This window comes from Dipodomys spectabilis, unplaced genomic scaffold, assembly GCF_019054845.1.
Source record: "Dipodomys spectabilis isolate Male_0828 unplaced genomic scaffold, ASM1905484v1 ptg000173l, whole genome shotgun sequence".
Classification (NCBI taxonomy): Eukaryota; Metazoa; Chordata; class Mammalia; order Rodentia; family Heteromyidae; genus Dipodomys; species Dipodomys spectabilis.
The window spans coordinates 3,496,910-3,519,176 of record NW_024870850.1 but is presented as its reverse complement, the minus strand read 5'-3'; the positions used below and the strand labels follow the sequence as shown (position 1 = coordinate 3,519,176).

General features: G+C 47.8%; 1 protein-coding gene across 2 annotated transcripts; it reads left to right on the top strand.

Annotated features, from left to right (window-relative positions):
- The first annotated feature begins 776 nt into the window (after positions 1-776).
- Marchf2 (membrane associated ring-CH-type finger 2) lies at positions 777-21,210 on the top strand. 2 transcript variants are annotated; one of them, XM_042693820.1, is made up of 5 exons: positions 777-908; positions 6,898-7,124; positions 12,114-12,309; positions 14,153-14,362; positions 20,597-21,210. In XM_042693820.1, exons 2-5 carry the CDS (start codon positions 6,949-6,951, stop codon positions 20,753-20,755), a joined length of 741 nt encoding a protein of 246 aa, XP_042549754.1. In that variant the 5' UTR covers positions 777-908; positions 6,898-6,948; the 3' UTR covers positions 20,756-21,210. The 2 variants fall into 2 exon arrangements, with proteins under 2 accessions (XP_042549754.1, XP_042549755.1); XM_042693821.1 differs by having other exon boundaries at positions 6,886-7,124.
- The last annotated feature ends 1,057 nt before the right edge of the window (positions 21,211-22,267 follow it).

Sequence of the window (22,267 nt, the reverse complement as noted above, 5' to 3'; positions counted from 1 at the left end):
CAGCGATAAGTCTCTAACCTTTAGGAAAAAGCTCAGGGACAGCGACCAGGCCCTGAATTGAAGCCCCAGGACACACACACACACACACACACACACACACACACACACACACACACACACACACACACACACACACACACACACACACACACACACACACACACGAGACAATAACAATGATTTCCAATGTCTGTCTCTGTAAATCGAGGTCTACAAAGACAGCAATATTTGAGTTAACACATATATCCGGTGTCTAGCACAGTGCCTAGATAAAACAATCTCTCCTACTGATGTTCTATCTTTTGAATGGATCTGTTGCACGAGTGAATAAAGGATGAATAAATGATGTAGGCTTTGGGCCCCGTCTCAGTGCCCTGGCCATGTCTGCTTTGTGAAATGTGATCATACGATCTTTTCTTCTCTCCACATCGATCCAAAGATTAAAGAAGGCGATGAACACTTACAAACTACTTGGCACGTGTCAAGTTGAATTCTCCAACAGTTTTATTTACTTGAAAGCCCTGGCGTTCTGTGGCAGTGGCAGCCAGCTGGGAGCCCAGGCTGGGGACGGGGCGGAGCCGGGATGCAGGCGGGGCCAAGCATTGAGGGCGGGGCCAGGACGCGGCTGGGGCGGAGACAGCAGCTGCGGCGCCGCGGGCCCTGTACCGCCCAGGACGTCCCCGTCGCCTCCGGCCCCGCCTTCTGAGGCGGGACGTGCGCGTTTATTGGCTAGTGCAGATGAGAGGCGGTCACCATTGGCCCAAGGCGCTGTCTGCTTGGCGGGCGGTGCCCGGACGCAGGTGCCGGCTGGAGCTGAGCGAGAGGCGCTGACGGGCCGGGCCGGGCCGGGACCCAGGCCAGGGTGAACCGAGGGGCCTGTGCGGCCGCCCGGCCCGGCCGCGGATCAGGTAGGCACGGGAACGGTGGGCTGGTCTAGAGGACTCAGGTGGGTCGCAGATCCCGGGTTCGAGGCCCGAGATCGGTCCCTGGGCAGGACAAGCCAGGCTTGGGACCCTTGGCCTCTCAGCCTTCTCTGAGATGCGGGGATCTCCATTTCCACTTGGAGGACGGGGAGAGGTCTCCGGGCCTCGTCACACAGTGAGTGCCTCTCTGAGCCTCGGTTTCCCCATCTGTGAAACTGGGTCATCCATCCCAGCGCCAGCCTGATTTGGGAGGTGGCTGTTAAGGACAGCGACCGGCACACAGTAGGGTGGCAGGAAGTGGCTAACGTCCTTCTGGTAACCTCCTCCTTCAAAGGGACGGTGCCTGGAACTTGGTAAATATTATAGATCCAAACACCGAGAACAAAGCTACTTTGAATCCCTGTGCCCAGTGGTGTTTGTTCAAAATGGTATTTTCACAATTCATATGGTTAGCTTTTTTTGTTTATTTTTACTCAGTCCTCCAGGAAGGAAGCCCTACTAGGTGGAAATAACTAGAAATGGTTCCCGAACTACTGATAGGAAGTTGAAGCTCTCAGAGAAGTTATGTGTCTTGCTCAGGGCCACACAGCAAATAAGAAGCAGAGCTGTAGCTGGGCACTGGTGGTTCATACCTGTAATCCCAGCTGAGATTGAGGCTGAGATCTGAGGATCTAGGTTTTGAAGCCAGCCTGGGCAGAAAAGGCTGTGAGACTCTTTATCTTCACTTAAAACCAAAAGTGGAGCCGTGGCTCTAATGATAGAGTGCTAGTCTTGAGTGAAAAAGCTAAAAGACATCAGCCAGACTCTTGAGCTCAAGCCCCAGTACTGTCACCAACCAACCAACCAACAAACAAAAAAGCAGAGCTGTGGTTAGATTTGGCATCTAGGGCACCCAGGAGTCTTTCTGTGGAGTGAATGTCTGTCTTTTCCCTTTTTTCCTAAAATAAACAAACAAACAATGGACAAGCATCTGTTACTACATTGCATGAACGGTGTGTTTTCATCTCAAACCTTTCCAGCACTTTTGTAAGATTTAGTGGATGGAGCTAATACTTAGGAACTATTTTTCCTTTTTTTTTTTTTGGTTTGTGCCAGTACTGGAGCTTGAACTCAGGGCTTGTACACTGTCCCTTAGGCTTTTTTTGCTCAAGACTAGTGCTCTAGCATTTGAATCACAGTTCCACTTGCAGCTCTTTGGTGGTTAAATTGGAGATAAGAGTCTTTTTTTTTGGGGGGGGGGCGGTCTGGTCATGGGGCCTGAACTCTGGGCCTGGGCGCTGTCCCTCAGCTCTTCAGCTCAAGGCTAGCGCTCTACCACTTGAGCCACAGTGCCACTTCTGGCTTTTTTTTTCTGCTTATATGGTGCTGAGGAATCGAACCCAGGGCCTCTGGCATGCAAGGCAAGCGCTCTACCACTGAGCCACCTTCCCAACTCCGGAGATAAGAGTCTTAATGGACTTTATTACTTGGGCTAGCTTTAAACCACAAACCCTTAGATCTCAGCCTCATGAGTAGCTACGATTATAGGTATAAGTAATGGGTGCCCAGTTAGGGACTTCTTAATATTTATGAGTTTAGGAGCTGGCTGTTAGGACTTCATTTCATAGATAAGAAAACTAAAGCTCACAGAGTAAAACAAAAGCCTGAGATTACACTGTGGGAATCTAGGGCCCTCTGACTCCTCTTAGCTTCCTGTGGGCAGATGGGGAAAAGATTGGGTTGTTCCAGTGCCACCCCAAACAGGCCTAGCTAAAGGTGATTAAGTTTCCAGGCTTCTTCTTAAGAGACCCTCACCCCCTCAGGAAACACAGCCTTTGGGCTCCATCAGTATATTTGACAAAAAGAGAAGGCCTATAGAAATCAAGTAACTTGAAGGACTACAGCATCAGTTGGAGACAGGATTTAAAGACTTGAGGCCCAGAATGACTCACTGGACTGCTTAAGTTCAAATCCTGCAGCTGGGTACTGATGGCTCACACCTATAATCCTAACTACTCTGGAGGCTGAGATTTGAGGATTACAGTTCAAAGCCAGTCCAGGCAGGAAAATACATGGAATTCTTATCTCCAGTTAACCCCCCCCCCCCCCCCCCCCCCCCGCCCTAAAAAACTAGAAACAGAGCTGTGGTTTAAGCGGTAGAGTACTACCTTTCAAGGAAAAAAGCTGAGACAGCACCCAGATCCCAAGTTCAAGTCTCTCTTTTTTTTTTTTGGGTCCGGTCATGGGGCCTGAACTCTGGGCCTGGGTATTGTCCCTCAGCTCTTCAGCTCAAGGCTAGCACTCTACCACTTGAACCACAGCACCACTTCCGGCTTTTTCTTTCTGCTTATGTGGTGCTGAGGAATCGAACCCAGGGCCTCAAGCATGCAAGGCGAGCGTAACTGAGCCACCTTCCCAGCCCCCAAGTCTCAACACCAGCAAAAAAAAAAAAGAAAAAGAAAGTTCAAATCTTTTGTGGCTGTATGACTCTGGGCTATTAGGGGCCCCTCTCTGAGCCTTAATTAGCCTCTTTCATCAAAGGGGGTTAATTATTTAGACTCATGGTTTTATTGTGAAGAATTGATAAAAACCCATCTGAGAGGTCCTAGAGCTAAGTTTGATTGGCCTTCACCTAAGTCTTGCATCTAAACCCAAGTATTTGGCTTGTGTCTGGGCTGAGACATGCAACAAGCATGTCTATGGCCACTGTGTGCGAGACACAGGGCAGGGATCAGGTCTCACCAGCTTCCTCCTTTCCAGAATGTACTGAAGTGTGGGAAGTGGATGGAAGAACAGATAGAGGGACTCATTGGGGCGGGAGGGTAAGGTAGACGTGAAAACGTTTTAGCCAGAGTGCTTGGGGAAAGCTTCTTTCTCAGGGAGGTGACCTTGAAGGGAATACTTAAAACAATTGTGTCTGAGTTCCATGAGATGAGACAGTATCATCTGTAATAAACCTTTAATAAACCTGTGAAGCCAGGGCCTAGTGGATCACAGCTGTAATCCTAGCTACTCAGGAGGCTGAGGATCACAGTTTGAAGCAAGCCCAGGCAGGAAAGTCTATGAGACTCTTATCTCCAATGAAGAAGCAAAAATGTAGAAGTGGAGGTATGGCTCAGGTGGTAGTAGAGTTGTGGCTCCTAGTACAGCACTAGACTCAAGCTGAAAAAGCTCAGGGACAGTGCTCAGACCCCAAGTTCAAGCCCAAGACTACAAAGCAAAACACAATCCCTTTCCTGTGATTTCAAGCTTGGTGATTTGTAATCCTGATATTAACAGATTTATCAGTGTTTAGATTTTCTTTCAGCTCATAGTTTCTAACATACATGACCTGTGATGTTGAGATATATATATATATATAAAATACATATAATATATATTATATGTTTTTTTTTCTTTGTAGTGCTGGGGTTTGAACTCAGGACTTATAGCTTGCTAGGCAGGTGCTCTACCAGTTGAGTCACACTTCTAGTGCTGGAGCCATGCCCCAGGCCTGTTTTGCTTTACTTATTTTTCAGATAAGGTCTTAGGTTTTTGCCTGGGGCTGACCTCAGACTTCTGTCCTCCCACCCGTCCTCCTGCATAGTTGGGATGGCAGGTGCACCCCTCCACACCTGGCTTGTTGATTTATATAGGGTCTCACTAACTTTTTGCTCTGGCTGGCCACAAACTGTAATCCATCTGAGCTCCACCTTCTGATGAGCTGGGGTTCCAAGAGTCACCCACTGTGCCTAGTTTTGGTTTTGGTTTTGTGTTTTGCTACTATGTAGCCCAGGCTGGCCTGAAACTCTAAATCCTCTTGTCTCCACCTCTCTAATGCTGGGATTATAGGTGTGCATTACTACTATGGGCACCATGATGATTTTTTTTGGGGGGGGTCCGGTCATGGGACCTTGAACTCTGGGCCTGGGTGCTGTCCCTCAGCTCTTCAGCTCAAGGCAAGCACTCTACCACTGAGCCACCTTCCCAGTCCCTGATTTTTGTTATGTTTAATTGCTTGAAGAACTGCTTAGACAGACGATCAAAGGGCAGAAGGTTGGGACTTCTTCTGTGCACTTGGAGGGGCTTGAGAGGGCTGAGCTGTTTTCCTACTGACCTCTGTGCTGGAAGTTTTGCTCCCAAAGCCTGGGCTAGGGACTGTAGCATACGTGTGTAGCAACCATGTTATCTCAGGCTTCCAGCTTCCTCCCAGGCTCCTCTGGACTTTGCCTGATACCTGCTTATCTGGACTGTGGTAGCCCAGCTGTGAAGGCCAGCAGAGCATCTTGTGCTTCGGTCTGAGCACTAAAATGTAATCTATCCATAATGTGTCTTGTGTCTCTCTTTTTGGTTTCCGGTTTAAATAGTTAAAAGCTGACTTGAAATCAGATGATACTTCAAGTAAGGGCTGACAGGCCCAGTCATTTGTGAGTTTCTGAATACTAGGCATGTTACTCTGGGCTCTATACAAGGCAAGTTAGGAGACTGTGATTCTAGGCTCTGGAGCACCTATATTGGTGTCAAAAGGGGCCTCTGGACAGGCCTCTTTTCTCTCCTGAAATTTTCAGAGGAAAACGCACATAGGGATTGGAAAGTCCTACACCAAGACTTACTTGCTTGGCTCTAAGGTACAGAAAGGTGCTAAGGTTCCTTCAGTTTATTTTGGTACTGGGCTTTAAGTCAGGGCCTCAGGCTTGCTAACCAGGTGCTCTGCTACTCAAGCCATGTCCCCAGCCTTTTTTTGCTTTATTTTTTTTCTGATAGGGTCTTACACTTTTTATCCTGGGCCAGCTTCAGACCTCAGTCCTCCTTCTTAACTGTCTCCTACCTTGCTTGGATGATAGGTGCTACCATGCCTGGCTTCTTGGTTGGGATGGGGATCTTGCTAACTTTTTGCCATGAATGGCCTCAAACTGGGATCTTCCTATTCTCTTCCTCCTGGATAGCTTGGATTACAGGCATGACCAGCCATGCCTGACTTTCCACTTAGAAGTTTCTTTTGGTCAGACCAGGGCCAGAAAGCAGAATTCTCCAGAAGTCATCTAGAATGGACTTCATAATTGCTACCTAAGGCTCCCACTGTCTCCCTGTAGCCGAGAGGACAGAGGCTGCCACCGACTTGCCTGGCCTGGGCCACTTCCTTGATGGCCTGAAGTGTCATTGCATGGCCCGACAAATGGCCAGATCAGAGTAGTGACTCACCATTCCAGCCATGAGGCCAAGTTTATAGCTCTGTTCTTTTCCTTTTTGTTTTGTTTTGGTTTTTATTGGTGCTGGAGAGAGAACCTACGGCCTTGAACATGCTGAGCAAGTGCTCTATCACCAGCTACACCCCCAGCCCCTTGGCTCACATGCTGAGAGCCCAACTCTAGGAGTTCCCTCTACAATGATTGGTGGATCTAGCACAGTTCTGGCCTCCCCTGGGATGGGATCCAGCACATAGGAAGTGCTCAATAACTGTCAAATGCTGTTCCCAAGTCTGGAAAGTTCATGTGAAAACTTCCTCTAGGCCTCAGGCCTAGATGGTGGAACCTTGCTTGCTTTTCTTTTCTTTTCTTTTTTTTTTGGTCTTGGGGCTTGAACTCTGGGCCTGGGCACTGTCCCTGAGCTCTTCAGCTCAAGGCTAGCACTCTACCACTTGAGCCACAGTACCACTTCCAGTTTTCTGGTGGTTCATTGGTGATAAGAGTCTCAAGGACTTTCCTGTTTGAGCTGGCTTTGAACCGTGATCCTCAGATCTGAGCCTCCTGAGTAGCTAGGATTATAGGCGTGAGCCACTGGCACCTGGCTTGCTTGCCTTGTCTTAGGACAAAGAGAGATTGTTTTTTTTTTTCCCTTGAGCCTCTATTGCCTGCCAGGCATAGAATCCTCCAGTCTCTGTAACAGAGCTCTATTTCACAGATCTGACAAACGAGGCTCAGTCAAGTCTCTTTGCATGTTTGCTACAGTCCTGACAACTCTAGTCCATTGGGCTCACTACTTTTGCCCCTTGATCGCTCTGCTGGACTCTCTCCAGGCTCCTGGGACCATGGGCCTCGGGCCCTGAGGACACAGGCTCCCTGTGGCCATGACGACAGGCGACTGCTGCCACCTCCCGGGCTCCCTGTGTGACTGCTCTGGAAGCCCTGCCTTCTCCAAGGTGGTGGAGGCCACTGGCCTTGGGCCACCCCAGTATGTGGCACAGGTGACTTCAAGGGATGGCCAGCTCCTTTCAGCCGTCATCCGGGCCTTGGACACACCCAGGTAAGTGGTAGCCACATGGTGGCCTGACCTTTTGTCCCCTTTTCTCCCCCTGGGCTGAGTGATTTTCTGCCAATGTGGGGTGTAGCCATTGCCAGAGGCCAGCGTGAATACTCCAAGATGCCAGGCAGTAACTTCAACATGGGAACAGAGGCCCAGGCTGAATAGCTCTGATTCCCCCAATCCCGGGTAATTCTGGGACACAAGAGGGTCCCAGGTAAGCAAGTCACTCACTAGGTTTTGGTAAGAGTCAAGCCCTACACTCAAGCAGGCACCTTGGCACTGGGGCTGTTGGGCTTCCAGTCCAGGGCCCCCCACTTCTGTCTGTCTTTCTGTCTCTGTCTGTCTGTCTCTCTTTTCTCTGTCTGGCTAAGTGACCTGGGTCATTTCACCCCCAGATCTCTAAAATAGAGTTTTGTTTGTTTGTTTGTTTGATTGTTTGTGTCAGTTCTAGAGCTTGAGCCCAGGGCTCAGGCACTGTTCCTGAGCTTGTTCATTCAAGGCTAGTGCTCTACCACTTTGAGCCATAGCTCCACTTGCAGCTTTTGGTAGTTAATCGAAGATAAACATTTCATGGCTTTTCCTGTCTGGGCTGGCTTCGAACCTTGATCCTCAGATCTGCACCTCTTAAGAAGCTAGGATGACAGATGTGAGCCAGCCATGCTCAGCTTAGAAACAGCATCTTCTTCAGTTTGTTCTGAGAACATGAAGTGATGGCAGGTTACCACCCCCACTTACTCTGTCATTGGGCAGCAGTGTCAGCTGCTCCAAGATGTCATACCCAGATGTCTTGACTGGTTCTGTGACTGTAAAAGTCAAACCTTCCTTCCTTCCTTCCTTTCTTCTTTCTTTCTTTCTTTCTTTCTTTCTTTCTTTCTTTCTTTCTTTCTTTCTTTCTTTCTTTCTTTCTTTCTTTCTTTCTTTCTTTCCCTCCCTCCCTCCCTCCCTCCCTCCCTCCCTCCCTCTCTCTCTCTCTCTCTCTCTCTCTCTCTCTCTCTCTCTCTCTCTCCCTTCCTTCTTTCCTTCCTTCCTTCCTTTCTTGTCCTGGTCAGGGTCTGACCTATTTCACTTATGGCTAGCACTCTATCATTTGAGCCACAGCTCCACTTCTGGCTTTTTGATGGTTCATTGGACATAAGAGTCTCATAGACTTTCCTGCCCAAGCTGTCTTCAAACCATGATTTCTAGATCTCAGCCTCCTGAGTGGCTAGGATTGCAGGCATGAGCCATGATGCCCAACATTATGCTTTCTCTTCTGTTGTGGCTCCAGGAGCATTCTCTGGCAACAACACTGAGACTGTGGACAACTCCCCAAGTCCCCCTCCTTCCATTTCCTCCTAATCTCTGTTCTTTGTGTTATTTTCCTGCCAGAATGTTATGAGCAAAAGCCGTTTTTCCTGTGTGTCACCTCTGGAAGGGCAGTGTAGCCACAGCCTAGGATGGTCAGGTCTGAAGTGAGAATTGATGGATGCTTTTCTCCACGTTTGCAGAGTTTTAGGAATGAACATTTGCACAAACAAATTGAAATTTCTCCATGCCTTGGCATAACCAAATGTAAAATGGGGACCAAAGGCAGGGCATGCTGGTGCATGCCTGTAATCCCAGCTGCTCAGGAGGCAGAGGTAGGAGGATCATAGAAAGCCTGAGAGCCTATCTGTAAAGCAAACTAAATGCAAAAGGGCACCTGTGTCCCCAGCATGAAATCCTGAGTTCATATTCCAGTACTACCACAAAGTAGGAAAAAAAATGGAGTCTGGACAGTTTTGAGAATGAGATCAGGCGCTTGTGCCCAGTGCATAGCCAGTGCTTTATAAATATTAAGATTTCCTTTATCCAAATTTGTTCTTCCCAAAATTTCCAGGATTTCTCAGAATAAATTCTAAACTGCTGTGGCTCTTCCTTCCTCCAGGTTCTTGTGATTTCCGTTTCCCTAAGCTGCTTTCTGGTGTGGAGATTCCTCTCCTGCAACTGTGTGTGTGTGTGTGTGTGTGTGTGTGTGTGTGTGTGTGTGTGTGTGTGTGTGTGTGTGTGTGTGTGTGTGTGTGTGTGTGTGTGTGTGTGTGTGTGTGTGTGTGTGTGTGTGTGTGTGTGTGTGTGTGTGTGTGTGTGATATCAGGATAGAGCCAAGGCCCATACAGAGGCCTGGGTATCTTCTGGGCCTGGGCCTCTTGGGGACCCTTTTAAAAGCAGCTAGGCCCCACTTCACAGCAGGACAGCTTGAGAAATGGATGGAAAAGTTTCTGAGGGAAATGGCTTCCTCTGGGAAACAGCTCTCAGACTCAGCCCCCTTTCAGTGTTCCCGACAATTTCTGCTTTCTGGGCAGAGATGTTAGGAAAACAGTGAGTCACATAGTGGATTCTGGGCCCACAAGGGCCACTCCCCCTTCCTCCTCATTGCCCTGGGAAGGACCAAGTGCCTGGGCTGGCTTTTTTTTTTTTTTGAGACAGGATCTCTCTATGTGGCTTTCAAACTGGCTTTAAATTCACAGTCCTAGCTGGGAACCAGTGGTTCATGCCTGTAATTCTCTCTAGTCAGGAGGCTGAGATCTAAGAATCACAGTTTAAAGCCAGCCCAGGCAGGAAAGTCCATGAGCCTTTCATATCTAATAAACTACCAAAAAAAAAAAAAAAAAAGGCTGGAAGTAGAGCTTTGGCTGAAGTAACAGAGCATTAGCCTTGGGGACAAAAGCCCAGATGCAGTGCCTAGAGTTCAAATTCCAGGACCAGCACACACACACACACACACACACACACACACACACACACACACACACACACGCACACACACACTAAGCCTGCTGCTGGTGGCTCACACCTGGAATCTTATACACTCAAGTGGCTGAGATCCGAGGATCATGGTTCAACCTGGACAAGAAAGCACATGAGACTTTTTTTCTTTTTGGTTGGTTGTGGGGCCTGAACTCTGGGCCTGGGTGCTGTCCCCCAGCTCTTCAGCTCAAGGCAAGCGCTTTACCACTTGAGCCACAGTACCACTTCTGGCTTTTTCTGCTTATGTGGTGCTGAGGAATCGAAGTTAGGGCCTCATGCATGCAAGGCAAGCACTCTACCACTGAGCCACTTTCACAGCCCTCATAAGACTTTTATCTCCAACTAGTCACCAAAAAAGCTGGAAGCAGAGTTGTGGCTCTGGTGATAGAGTGCTCAGGGAAAACACCCAGGCCTTGAGTTCAAGCTCAAAGACTGGCATGCATGCACACACGCACACACACACACACACACACACACACACACACACATCTAAATAAATAAATAAAATAATAACAGAGTCACCCTTCTGCAGCCTCCTGAGTAATGGGATGACAAGTATGTCCCATTCTGATAATATTTAAAGATATTCTTTTCTTTGTTTCTTTTTCTTTCTTTCTTTCTTTTTCTTTCTTTCCTTTCTTTTCTTTCCTTCCTTCCTTCCTTTCTTTCTTTCTTTCTTTCTTGCCACTCCTGGAGCTCAAACTCTAGGCTTGGGTGCTGTCTCTGAGCTCCTTTTTGCTCAAGGCTAGCACTCTACCACTTGAGCCCCAGTACCACTTCCAGCTTTTTCTGGTGGTTAATTGGAGATAAGTCTCACAGACTTTCCTGCCAAGCCTGGCTTTGAACCATAATCCTTAGACTCCTGAGTAGCTAAGATTAAAGGCATAAGCCGCCATGCCATTTAAAAATATTCTTAAGAATCCATCTTTCCCTGTCTCTTGGCTCTGTGTTCCCCTGTGTGGGCTACATTCCCAGGCTCCACATGGAGATCAAGTGACTGCCAGCAGCTTACATCAGCCTTGCTGTTTTGATATCTGGGGTAGGAGAGGTAGGGGGACAGAATATCAAGTATTGCTTCCCAGGGACTCTGATTATATCATACAAATCCTCCTCTGGGTTGGGCCCTGCAGCCCATGCTGCTCTGATTGGTCAGACCTGAAGTCCTTAGGGTGACATTGGCTCTGCCTCAGTCCTTGAGGACCAATGAAAAAGAGTGACTAGTTGTATTGCAGAAGACAGATTGGCCATTGGGCAGATAGGCATGCAAGATGCACACTCTGGCTACAGCACCTGTTGAGAGCAAGTGCCCAATTCAGAGTTCAAAACCTTAGCTGATGGGTACCAGTGGCTCGTGCCTGTAATCCTCAATACTTAGAAAGCTGAAATCTGATGCTCGGCTGACCCTACGACTCTTATCTTCACTTAGCCAGCAAAAAGCTGGAAGTGGAGGTATGGCTCAAGTGGTAGAGGGCCAGCCTTGAGTAAAATAAAAAAAAAGCTGGGCACTGGTGACTCATGCCTGTAATCCTAATTACTCAAGAGGCTAAGCTCTGAGGATCCCAGTTCAAAGCCAGCCCAAGCAGGAAAGGCCATGAGACTCTTATTGCCAATGAACCACCAGAAAACTTGAGCTGTGGCTCAAGTGGTAGAGTGCTAGCCTTGAGCTGAAGAGCTGAGGGACAGTGCCCAGCCCCAGAGTTCAAGCCCATGACCGATTAAAAAAAAAAAAAAAAAGAGGCCCTGAGTTCAGGCTAAGCATGTGAGCATGCACACGCACACACACACACGCACACACACAAATAAATATATAAATAAATAAAACCAAGCACTGGGCTCATGCCTGCAATCCTAGCTATTCAGGACAAGATCTAAGGATTGAGGTTTGAAGCCAGCCTGGCAGCAAAGTCCATGAGACTTTGGTGCTGGCAGAATCAGCACCAAAAAATAAAAAATAAAAACAACCCAAATCTCAAAGCCTCAGTATTGATTTAAAAAAAAATAAAAAGATGCTCACCCTGGGTCTACAATGGTTTCTACTCTGCCTCCCCTGTAAGACTCTTGAGAAAACTTTCTGAAGGAGAGGACATTTGGAGCCTGGCATTGGAGATTGAGTAGGAGTTCTCCAAGGAGCCACCCGGGGGCGATAGTGAGCTGGTAATCCAGTGAGTAGCTGGGTAGGTTTTAAGTAGGAAGCTGGATCATTGTCTCCTCTTGGTATTCTAGTGACTGTCCCTTCTGCCGGATCTGCCATGAGGGAGCCAATGGAGAGAGCTTGCTGTCCCCTTGTGGCTGCACTGGCACGCTGGGAGCCGTGCACAAGAGCTGCCTGGAGAAGTGGCTTTCCTCATCCAACACCAGCTACTGTGAGCTGTGCCACACGGAGTTTGCAGTGGAGAAGCGGCCTCGCCCTCTCACAGAGGTAAGTATTGCCAACTTGTGCTGGGGTGGGCCTGGCCTACGCAGGGGAAGAATGGCAGTGGGGGGAGTGGGGATGCAGATGCTACCCTGGGGGGCCCTGGGCTAGCTGGGGAAATGGACCTCCTTGCCATCCCTTTGTGACTAGGCCTGTGCTTACAGGCATGCCAAACCCTGTATCCTGACCTGCAAGTTCCTTTCCTTTTTTTTCCCCTTTTCTTTTGTGTGTGTGTGTATCTGCACGCATGCATGCGTGCTGTACTAGGGGCTTGCACTCAGGACCTGGGTCCTGTCTCTTAGCATTTTTCTTTTTTCTTTTTGGTTGGTAGTAAGGCCTGAACTCTGGGCCTGGGCGCTGCCCCTCAACTCTTCAGCTCAAGGCTAACACTCTACCACTTGAGCCACAGCACCACTTCCAGTCTTTTCTGCTTATGTGGTACTGAGAAAATCGAATGCAGAGCCTCATGCATGCAAGAGCCTCATTCATGCAAGGCAAGCACTCTACCACTGAGCCACCTTTCCAGCCCCTTAGCTTTTTTCTTGGTACTGACCCTGGGGCTTGATTCAGGGCTCTGTCCCTTAACTTATTCATGCAAGGTTGTTGCTCTATCACTTGACCCACAGCTCCATTGTCAGTTTTTTTTTTTGGGTCCGGTCATGGGGCCTGAACTCTGAGCCTGGGCGCTGTCCCTCAGCTCTTCAGCTCAAGGCTAGCGCTCTACCACTTGAGCCACAGTGCCACTTCCAGCTTTTTTCTTTTTGCTTATGTGGTCCTGAGGAATCGAACCCAGAGCCTCAGGCATGCAAGGCAAGCGCTCTACCACTGAGCCACCTTCCCAGCCCTTGTCAGCTTTTTTTATTTTGATAGTTAATTGGATAAGAGTTTCATGGGCTTTCTTGCCTACGCTGGCTTTGAACTGTAATCCTCATATCTCAGTCTCCTGAGTAGCTAGGATTACAGGTAAAAGCCACTGGTGCTTGGCTGTCCCTTAGCTTTTTCACTCAGCCCTGGAGCTCTACCACTTGAGCCACTCCTCCACTTCTGGCTTTTTGCTGGTTAATTGGTGATAAGAGTCTTATAGACTTTTCTGCTTCAGCCAGCTTCAAACTGCAATCCTTAGATCTTAGCCTCATGAGTAGCTAGGATTACAGGTATGAGCCACAGGTACCAGGTTTGCCATCCAATTCTTTATCTATCTACCTCAGCCTCCTATGAGCTGAGATTACAGATGTGTATTTCCACACCTAACTGAACTGTTAATATTCTTTATTTCTGAAAAGTTATTTATTACTTAATTTTTTTTTTTTTTGGTCAGTCATGGGGCTTGAACTCTGGGCTTGGGCGCTATCCATGAGCTTTTCAACTCAAGGCGAACGCTTTACTACAGAGCCACTTCTGGTTTTCTGGTGGTTTATTGGAGATAAGAGTTTCATGGACTATTCTGCCCATGCTGGCTTTGAACCCTGATCCTCAGATCTCAGCCCCCTGAGTAGTTAGGATGACAGGTGTGAGCCACCAGCGCAGGGCTCCTTAATATATTCTTAATAATCTGTGTATAAGACAAAGTTAGACCATGTAGAATTTTCCCCTTGTGACATCATTTAGAAAGTTTCAGGTTTTGGAGCTTTGCAGATTCAATCTGTACTACCAGTGTGAATTTACACAAACAAGTTTATCCTTGTATGACTCATTTTGCTCATCTGTAAAATGGGGGCAGACGTGGTCAACACCTCGCAGGCAGGAAAGAAATGAAGGACTGACTGAGGGAGGTGTAGGCCCGGTGTAGGCCTGCAGGGTCCCCCACCCCTCAGTTCTCTTTCCCCCCTATTTATCTGCTCCCCTACAGTGGCTAAGGGACCCGGGGCCTCGGACAGAGAAACGGACGCTGTGCTGTGACATGGTATGTTTTCTGTTCATCACGCCCCTGGCTGCCATCTCCGGCTGGCTGTGCCTGCGCGGGGCCCAGGACCACCTCCGCCTGCACAGCCGACTGGAGGCTGTGGGGCTCATTGCTCTCACCATAGCCCTCTTCACCATCTACGTCCTCTGGACACTGGTGAGTGACTGCAGGGGGAGGAGCTCAGCTGGGAGAGGCTGGGCCTGGGGTTTGCTCAGTGATAAGGTTAGGGAAAAGTTGTGTGTGTGTGTGTGTGTGTGTGTGTGTGTGTGTGTGTGTGTGTGTGTGTGTGTGTGTGTGTGTGTGTGTGTGTGTGCAGGGCCTGGGTGTATATGGGTCGAAGCCATTCCCTAATTCACCTTGCCTTGGGGAGCTCCAGATTTTTATTATTATTATTTATTATTTTTCTTTTTGGTCCGGTCGTGGGGCCTGAACTCTAGGCCTGGGCACTGTCCCTCAGCTCTTCAGCTCAAGGCTAGCGCTCTACCACTTGAGCCACAGCGCCACTTCCGGCTTTTTTCTTATGTGTTGCTGAGAAATCGAACCCAGGGCCTCTGGCATGCAAGGCAAGCGCTCTACCACTGAGCCACCTTTCCAGCCCTATTATTATTATTTATTTTATTTTATTTTTTTGCCAGTTCTAGGGCTTGAACTCTGGGCTTGGGCGCTGTCCTTGGCTCCTCTTGCTCAAGGCTAGCACTCTACCACTTGAGCCACAGTGCCACTTCCAGCTTTTTCTGTGACTAATTGGAGATAAGAATCTCATGGGCTTTCCTGCCAAAGCTGCCTTCAAACCACAATCCTCAGATCCCAGCCTCCTGAGTAGCTAGGATTAATGTGTAAGCCACTGGAGCCCAGCGTGGGAGCTCCAGATTCTGAGCTTGACAAAGATTTAGGGAAATTTGAACCAGGTGACATAGCAGAGAGAGAGAGACTGAGACAGAGAGACAGAGACAGAGCATGCACAGCAAAAGCATAAGCAAGAAAGACTCAGAGAAAGGGAGATGGGAGAGATATTGAGAAATTAGGGAACCCAGACACCAGTGTCTCATGTCTATAATTCTAGGTACTTAGGAGGCTGAGATCTGAGGATCCTGATTTGAACCCAATCCTGCTAGACCAATTTGTTAAGACTTTTTTTTTTGCCAGTCCTGGGGTTTGAACTCAGGGTCTGGGCACTGTCCCTGAGTTTCTTTTGCTCAAGACTAGTGCTCTACCACTTAATCCAGCACTACTTCCAGCTTTTTCTGTTTATGTGGTACTGAGGAATGGAACCCAGGGCTTCATGCATGCAAGGCAAACACTACCACTAACCCACATTCCCAGCCCATTGTTAAGACTCTTATCTCCAGTTTCCCAGCAACAAGCTGCAGGTGGAGACATGGTAGAGTGCCAGCCTTGAGTGAAAAAAACCAAGGGAGAGCATAAGGCCCTGAGTTCAAGTCCAGTACTGGCATATACACATGCATATACCCCCTCCCCAAAGACACCAAAATAAATGAACAAAAAAAGAAAAGAAAAAGAGATTGAGGAATGCCAACTATAGTGGCTCCCACCTGTAATCTCAGCATTTGGAATCCTAAGGGAAGAGATAGTTTCAAGGCCAGCCTGGGCTACATAGAGCCAGACTGAGGATGTGGATCCAGTAGAAGAGCACTTGCTTCGCAAGCGTGAGGCCCAGAGTTCAATCCCCAGTACTGCCCCCCACCCAAAAGAAATTGGAAGAGATGTCCGTAAATACGTACAATTTATATGTTCTTATGAATCCATGAGAAAACACAAAAAGAAACTGGGAGAATGAGACAGACAGATGAAGGACTGAGACCAAGGATGGAAGGGAGAGAGACTGAAGCAGAGAGGGGGACTTGTATTAGAGGAAGTCTCCCACACTGTCAGACCTCACACTCCACTATTGTCCAGCTCCGGGAAAACTAACCCTCAAGAAGTAGTGTTCAGGGCTGAAGCCCAGTGGTAGAACTTGTGCTGATCCCAGGAGAGGCCCTGGCTTCCATCCCAGCACTCCAAAAGCAATGTTGTTTTTCTTTTTCTTTTTTTTTTGGCCTGTCTTGGGGCTTAAACTCAAGGCCTAGGCACTGTCCCTGAGCTTCTTTTGCTCAAGGCTACCACTCTACCACTTGATGGGGCTGAGAAGGTGGCTCAGTGGTAGAGTGTTCAGGCCCCACAACCAACAAAAACAAAAACCCCACTCTACCACTTGTGCCACAGTACCACTTCTGGCTTTTTCTGTTTATGTGGTACTGAGGAATGGAAACCAGGGCTTCATGCATGCTAGGCAAACACTACCAGTAACTAACCACATTCCCAGACCTTATTTTTCTTTTAAGCAATGGGGTCTTGCTGTGTTGCTCAGGCTGGTCTAGACTCATGGCTCAATGCTTCAGTGTTTCATGTACTGGAGACTACAGGCCTATGTCACTGTACCTGTCTCTAAAAACTTCTTTTCTTTTTGTGTAGTACTAGGATTTGAACTCAAGGCTTAATATTTGCTAGGCAGACTTTTTTTTTTGGTACTGTTCCTGAGCTTCTTTGCTCAAGGCTAGTGCTTTACCCTTGAGCCACAGCTTCACTTCAAGGTTTTTCTGAGTGGTTAATAGGAGATAAGAGTCTCACAGATGGGCTGGGAAGGTGGCTCAGTGGTAGAGTGCTTGCCTTGCATTCATGAGGCCCTGGGTTTGATTCCTCAGCACCACATAAGCAGAAAAAACTGGAAGTGGTGCTGTGGCTCAAGTGGTAGAGCACTAGTCTTGAGCTGAAGAGCTGAGGGACAGCACCCAGGCCCAGAGTTCAGGCCCTATGACTGACAAAAAAAAAAAAAAAACTCTCAAGGACTTTTCTGCCTTTACTGCCTTTAAACTGAGTTCTTCAGATCTCAACCTCCTTAGTAGCTAGGATGACAGGTGTGAGCCACTAGCACCATCTTAGGCAGACACTCTTACCACAGGAGCCACACCCCCAACCTTCTTTGGGCTTTAGATATTTTTCAGGTATGATCTTAAGTGTCTTTTGTTTTGGCCAGTCATGGGACTCAGAGCCTAGGAGCTCTTTTTGCTCAAGGCAGGTGCTCTACAACTTCGGTTTTCTGGTGGTTCATTGGAGATAAGAGTCTCATGGACTTTTCTTCCCAGGCTGGCTTTGAACCATGATTCTCAGATTCAGTCTCCTGAGTAGCTACGATTACAAGCACCCAGCTGGTCTCAGTTTGATTTTTGTTTTTGTCAGTTGTGGGTTTTGAACTCTGGCCCTGGGCAGATAATTGGAGATAAGGGTCTCATGGACTTTGCTGCCCAGGCTGGCTTTGAACCACAGTCCTCAGATCTCAGCCTCCTGAGTAGCTAGGATTACAGGTATGAGCCACCAGTGCTCCATAGGTCTCAAGATTTTTTTTTTTGGGTCCGGTCGTGGGGCCTGAACTCTGGGCCTGGGTACTGTCCCTCAGCTCTTCAGCTCAAGGCTAGCACTCTACCACTTGAGTCAAGCCCCACTTCTGGCTTTTTCTGCTTATGTGGTGCTGAGGAATCGAATCCAGGGCCTCATGCATGCAAGGCAAGCGCTCTACCACTGAGCCACCTTCCCAGCCCTACGTCTCAAGATTTTGACTCAGTATTCTGTACCATGATCCTTCTACCTATCCTTCCCAAGTAGCTAATATTGCAGAAGTGAATCACTTTACTCAGCTTACTCTAGGATGGCCTTAAACCCTAATTTTTCTGATCTTTGCTTTTTAAGTGTCTGTGATTACAATTGTAAGCCACTATGCCTGTCTTGAAAAATATTTTTTTTTCTCTCTCTCTTTTTAAATTTTTGGCAGTATTGAGGTTTAAACTCATACTTGCTAGGCTGGTGTTCTACCACTTGAGTCATGCTCCAGTCTTTTTTGCCTTTGTTAATTTTTAAAGGTCTTTTATATCCTGGCTAGTCTGAATTTCAACACTCTTATTTACACTTCCTTACCAAGCTGAGATGACAGGCATAAATCACCAGGCCCAGCTGCTTTTTTTTTTTTTTTTTTTTTTTTGGGTCTGGTCGTGGGGCCTGAACTCTGGGCCTGGGCGCTGTCCTTCAGCTCTTCAGCTCAAGGCTAGCGCTCTTCCACTTGAGCCATAGCGCCACTTCTGGCTTTTTTCTTTTTGCTTATGTGGTGCAGGGGAATCGAACCCAGAGCCTCATGCATGCAAGGCAAGGGCTCTACCACTGAGCCACCTTCCCAGCCCCACCAGGCCCAGCTTCTTATTGGTTGAGATAAGACCTCATGAACTTTTTGCTCCAGACTGGCCTTTAACATTGTCCTCTGGATCTAAGTCTCTACAGTAACTATGATTACAGGTGGAACCTCTATGCCTGGGTGAAACTTACTTCTTGAAAGAAGCTGGTTACAGTGGTTCAACTTTTTGGAAGGTGGATTACTAGAGCTCTTCATTTGAGACCAGCCTGGGCAACAAAGTGAGACCCTAACTATGAGTGAATGAACAAATGAAGAATGACTATTCAATGCACTTACCAGTATAAATAGTCATGCATTGTGTAGTGATGTTTTCTATAACAGACCCAATAGTGGTCTCCAAAGAGTATGTTGCTAATAATAACATAGCTGTTATAGTATATAAAGACATCATGTTAGTTGGGAATGTGGTTTAATGGTAGAGTGCTTGCTTAGCATGCATGAAGTCCTGGGTTCAATTCTTTAGTACCACAGAAACAGAAAAAGCCAGAAGTGGCACGGTGGCTCAAGTGGTAGAGTACTAGCTTTGAGCGAAAGAAGCTCAGGGACAGTGCCCTGAGTTCAAGACCCAGGACTGGCACATCATCCTTGAACAAGAAAGCTAAGGGATAGCACCCAGGCTCTGAGTTCAAGCCTCAGCCCAAAAAGCAAAAAAAGGGGACTGGGAATGTGGCTCAGTGGTAGAGTGCTTGCCTTGCATGCATAAGGCCCTAGGTTCAATTCCTCAGCACCACATAAGCAGAAAAAGCCAGAAGTGGCATTGTAGCTCAAGGTAGAGCACTAGCCTTGAGCTGAAGAGCTGAGGGACAGCGCCCAGGCCCAGAATTCAGGCCCCACAACCGACAAAACAAAACAAAATGAAACAAAAAAGCAAAAAAAAAATTCCAATCAGTAATCAATTTAGGACTTTTTTTGTGTATATGTATGTGTGTGTATATGTGCCGATTCTAGGGCTTGAACTTAGGGCCTGGAGCTGTTCCTGAGCTTTTTTGCTCAAGGCTGACATTCTACCCCTTGAGTCACACATAACCCCATTTCTAGCTTTTTGCTGGTTAGTTGGAAATCAGTCTCCTAGACTTTCCTGCCTGGGCTACCTTTGAACCCTTGATCCTCAGATGTCAGCCTCCTGAGTAACTAGGATTACAGGCTTGAGCCATGGGTGTCTGGCATCCATGACTGCATTTGTAAAATAGAAACAGTATGAAACCAAAGATACTGTTTTGCAATCTGCTCCTTTTCACTTTGCTGATGTCCTTTGGGAAGAAAAAAAAAAAAAAAAAGGCAGCCAGCCAGCAGTCCTTCATTGTTTGAGTGTGCCATATTTATTTAGCCAATCCCTTTGACAGACACTGGGATTCTTTCCAGTGTGGCTTTATTCCTCTTTCCCTTCTTCCCTCTTCCCTTTCTCTCCCCCCTTTTTCTCTTTCTCTCTTCCTCTCTTTTCTTTTTCTTTTTGCAGGTCTTGGAGCTTGAACTCAGTGCCTGGGCACTGTCCCTGAGCTTCTTTTGCTCAAGGCTAGCGCTCTACCACTTAAGTCACAGTACTACTTCCAGCTTTTTCTGAGAAGTTTATTGGAGATAAGTCTCACAGACTTCCCTGTCAGGGCTGGGTTTGAACTGCAATCCTCAGATCACAGCCTCCTGAGTAATTAAGATTATAGGCATGAGCCAGGAGGAGTGCCCAGTTCCTCCTCCCTTTCTTTTTCTCTTTCTCTCCTTCCTATCCTTCCTTCCCTCATTCCTTCTTTCTCTCCCTTCTTCCTCCTCTCCTTCTATCCCCCCTGCTTCTGCCTCTGTTTCCCTAGAGTTGGGATGGAAACCAGGGTCTGACACATGTTAATTAGACAATCACTCTACCACTGAGCCACACCTTCTTTTTAGCACAGGATAATACTAGATAGATGTGCATTCATTCATTCATTCACATAGTGAGGTGCTCTTAGGCTTCCATGTTATGTGGCTGACTGACATTGAATCCTTTTCCAAGAGCCTGGATGATTTCATTCCCCCAAAGCAGAAAAGGGAGGCGGGGTGCTGGATTCTTGCTGGGGTGCTGGAATGCCTCACTTTTCAGGACTCTCTGAGGCCCCTTTTCCTCCTTTGGGCATGGAGCCTCTCTGGACCTTCCCCCTGACAGCAGGACTGCTCCACAGGTCTCTTTCCGCTACCATTGCCAGCTGTATTCCGAGTGGAGGAGAACTAACCAGAAAGTTCGGCTAAAGATCCGGGACACAGATGGCTCTGAGAACTCACGCCAATCACCACTGGCTGCTGGACTCCTTAAAAAGATGGCGGAGGAAACCCCTGTGTGAAAGCCAGGCTGCCAGGACCCTGCAGTGTGTACAGGGGCCAGAGTGACCTGGCAATGCCCTGGCATTTGGAAGGCCGGAAACTGCCCGATCCTTCTTGCACGGCCAGAATGCTTCTCAGGCTGAAAACCACGCCAATTGGAGATCCTGTGTGAATATAGTTTGGGTTTTTTCTTTCTTTGCACACTAGTACATGACAAAGACAGACGGACGTGGTCCTGAGCTTGGATGGAGCAGGCACTCTGATCTCTCATGTGTGCTTGGCGCCTCTTGGGCCAGCAACTGTGGCCAGTTGTGTCAAGGGTGTCCTTTGGGCTGGAAGGTTCCAGCAAGCTTCTTGCGCTTTTCTGCACCTTGGCAGGCTTGCTTTCCTGGCACCCTTGACTTTATAAAGTTGCACTGCGTTTCCAAAACCCACCCCTGAATGAATAAAAGGAGCTCTTGCTGGACAAAATGGATTTGTCAGGTACATTTCTAAACTGCTCAAAGGGAAGGACTATCTGAGGGAAAATATAAACATCTTGGCTTGTTTTGAGGGATCCCTTATTAAGCCCCCCCCCCCCCCCCCGGGGAAGAAGCAAGCTGAGTTTTAAAGTGAGGAGCAGGTCGCAGGGTTTTATAATAAATGCTTAAGATGAGCTTGGCATTGCACCCTTGTAATATCAGCCCTGAGAATTCTGAGGTAGGATTGCATGTTCTATACAATCATAGCTTAGGCTATATTTAATAAATGATTTAAATGTATACAATGGGTTGGGGTATGGCTCAGTAGTAGAACATGTGGTTAGTCTATGTGAAGCCCTGGTATTGTAAAACAGTTTCTTTGCATTGTCCATGAGTAGGCTAGTTCCTTGGCATTTATTACTCACTAGTGGTGCTACTGTCCACGTTTATCTGGTGTCACCATGGATGAGGCCCCATTTTGAGTTTTCTTGGGTCTCCTCCCCTTCTCTGAGTCCTGCTATCAGTTATAGGTGATTAAATTTGAGATCCAGTGCAGAAAAACCTTTATCTGAATCCTTACAAAGCTGCCCTGATCAAGGCTGAGCTGTGTGTCTTACCTTCTAGGATGACAGAAAAGAAGTTGAATGTGGTCATGCTCATAGGACCTATTTCTTGAACACTTGTGTGTGTGTGCTGGTACTAGGGCTTGAACTCAGGGCCTAGGCACTGTTCTTAGTTTTTCCACTCAAGGCCAGCTCTACTACTTGAACTGTGACTCTTAAGAGTGTCACAGACTCTCCTGCTGGGGCTAGCTTCAAATTTTGATCCTCAGATCTTAGCCTCCTGAGTAGCTAGGATTGCAGGTGTGAGCCATGGGTGTCCAGCTTTCTGATCACTATTTGTCTGCTGAGCTAGTTCCATTCCAGGGCTCTGTTTACATTTAATGCTCAGCCCTGAAAGAGGGCTTCTGGGGAATCTCTCTTTCTCTCTCTTTTTTTGCCAGTTGTGGGGTCTGAACTCTGGGCCTGGGCACTGTCCCTTAGCTCTTCAGCTCAAGGCTAGCGTTCTAAC

What these genes read in the sequence shown, in the direction of transcription:
- Marchf2 (XM_042693820.1), top strand. Translation starts at nt 6,949, where the DNA reads ATGACGACAGGCGACTGCTGCCACCTCCCGGGCTCCCTGTGTGACTGC. An exon ending in GGCCTCGCCCTCTCACAGAG is followed by an intron (nt 12,310 to 14,152) that starts GTAAGTATTGCC and finishes GCTCCCCTACAG; the next exon opens with TGGCTAAGGGACCCGGGGCC. An exon ending in TCTACGTCCTCTGGACACTG is followed by an intron (nt 14,363 to 20,596) that starts GTGAGTGACTGC and finishes ACTGCTCCACAG; the next exon opens with GTCTCTTTCCGCTACCATTG.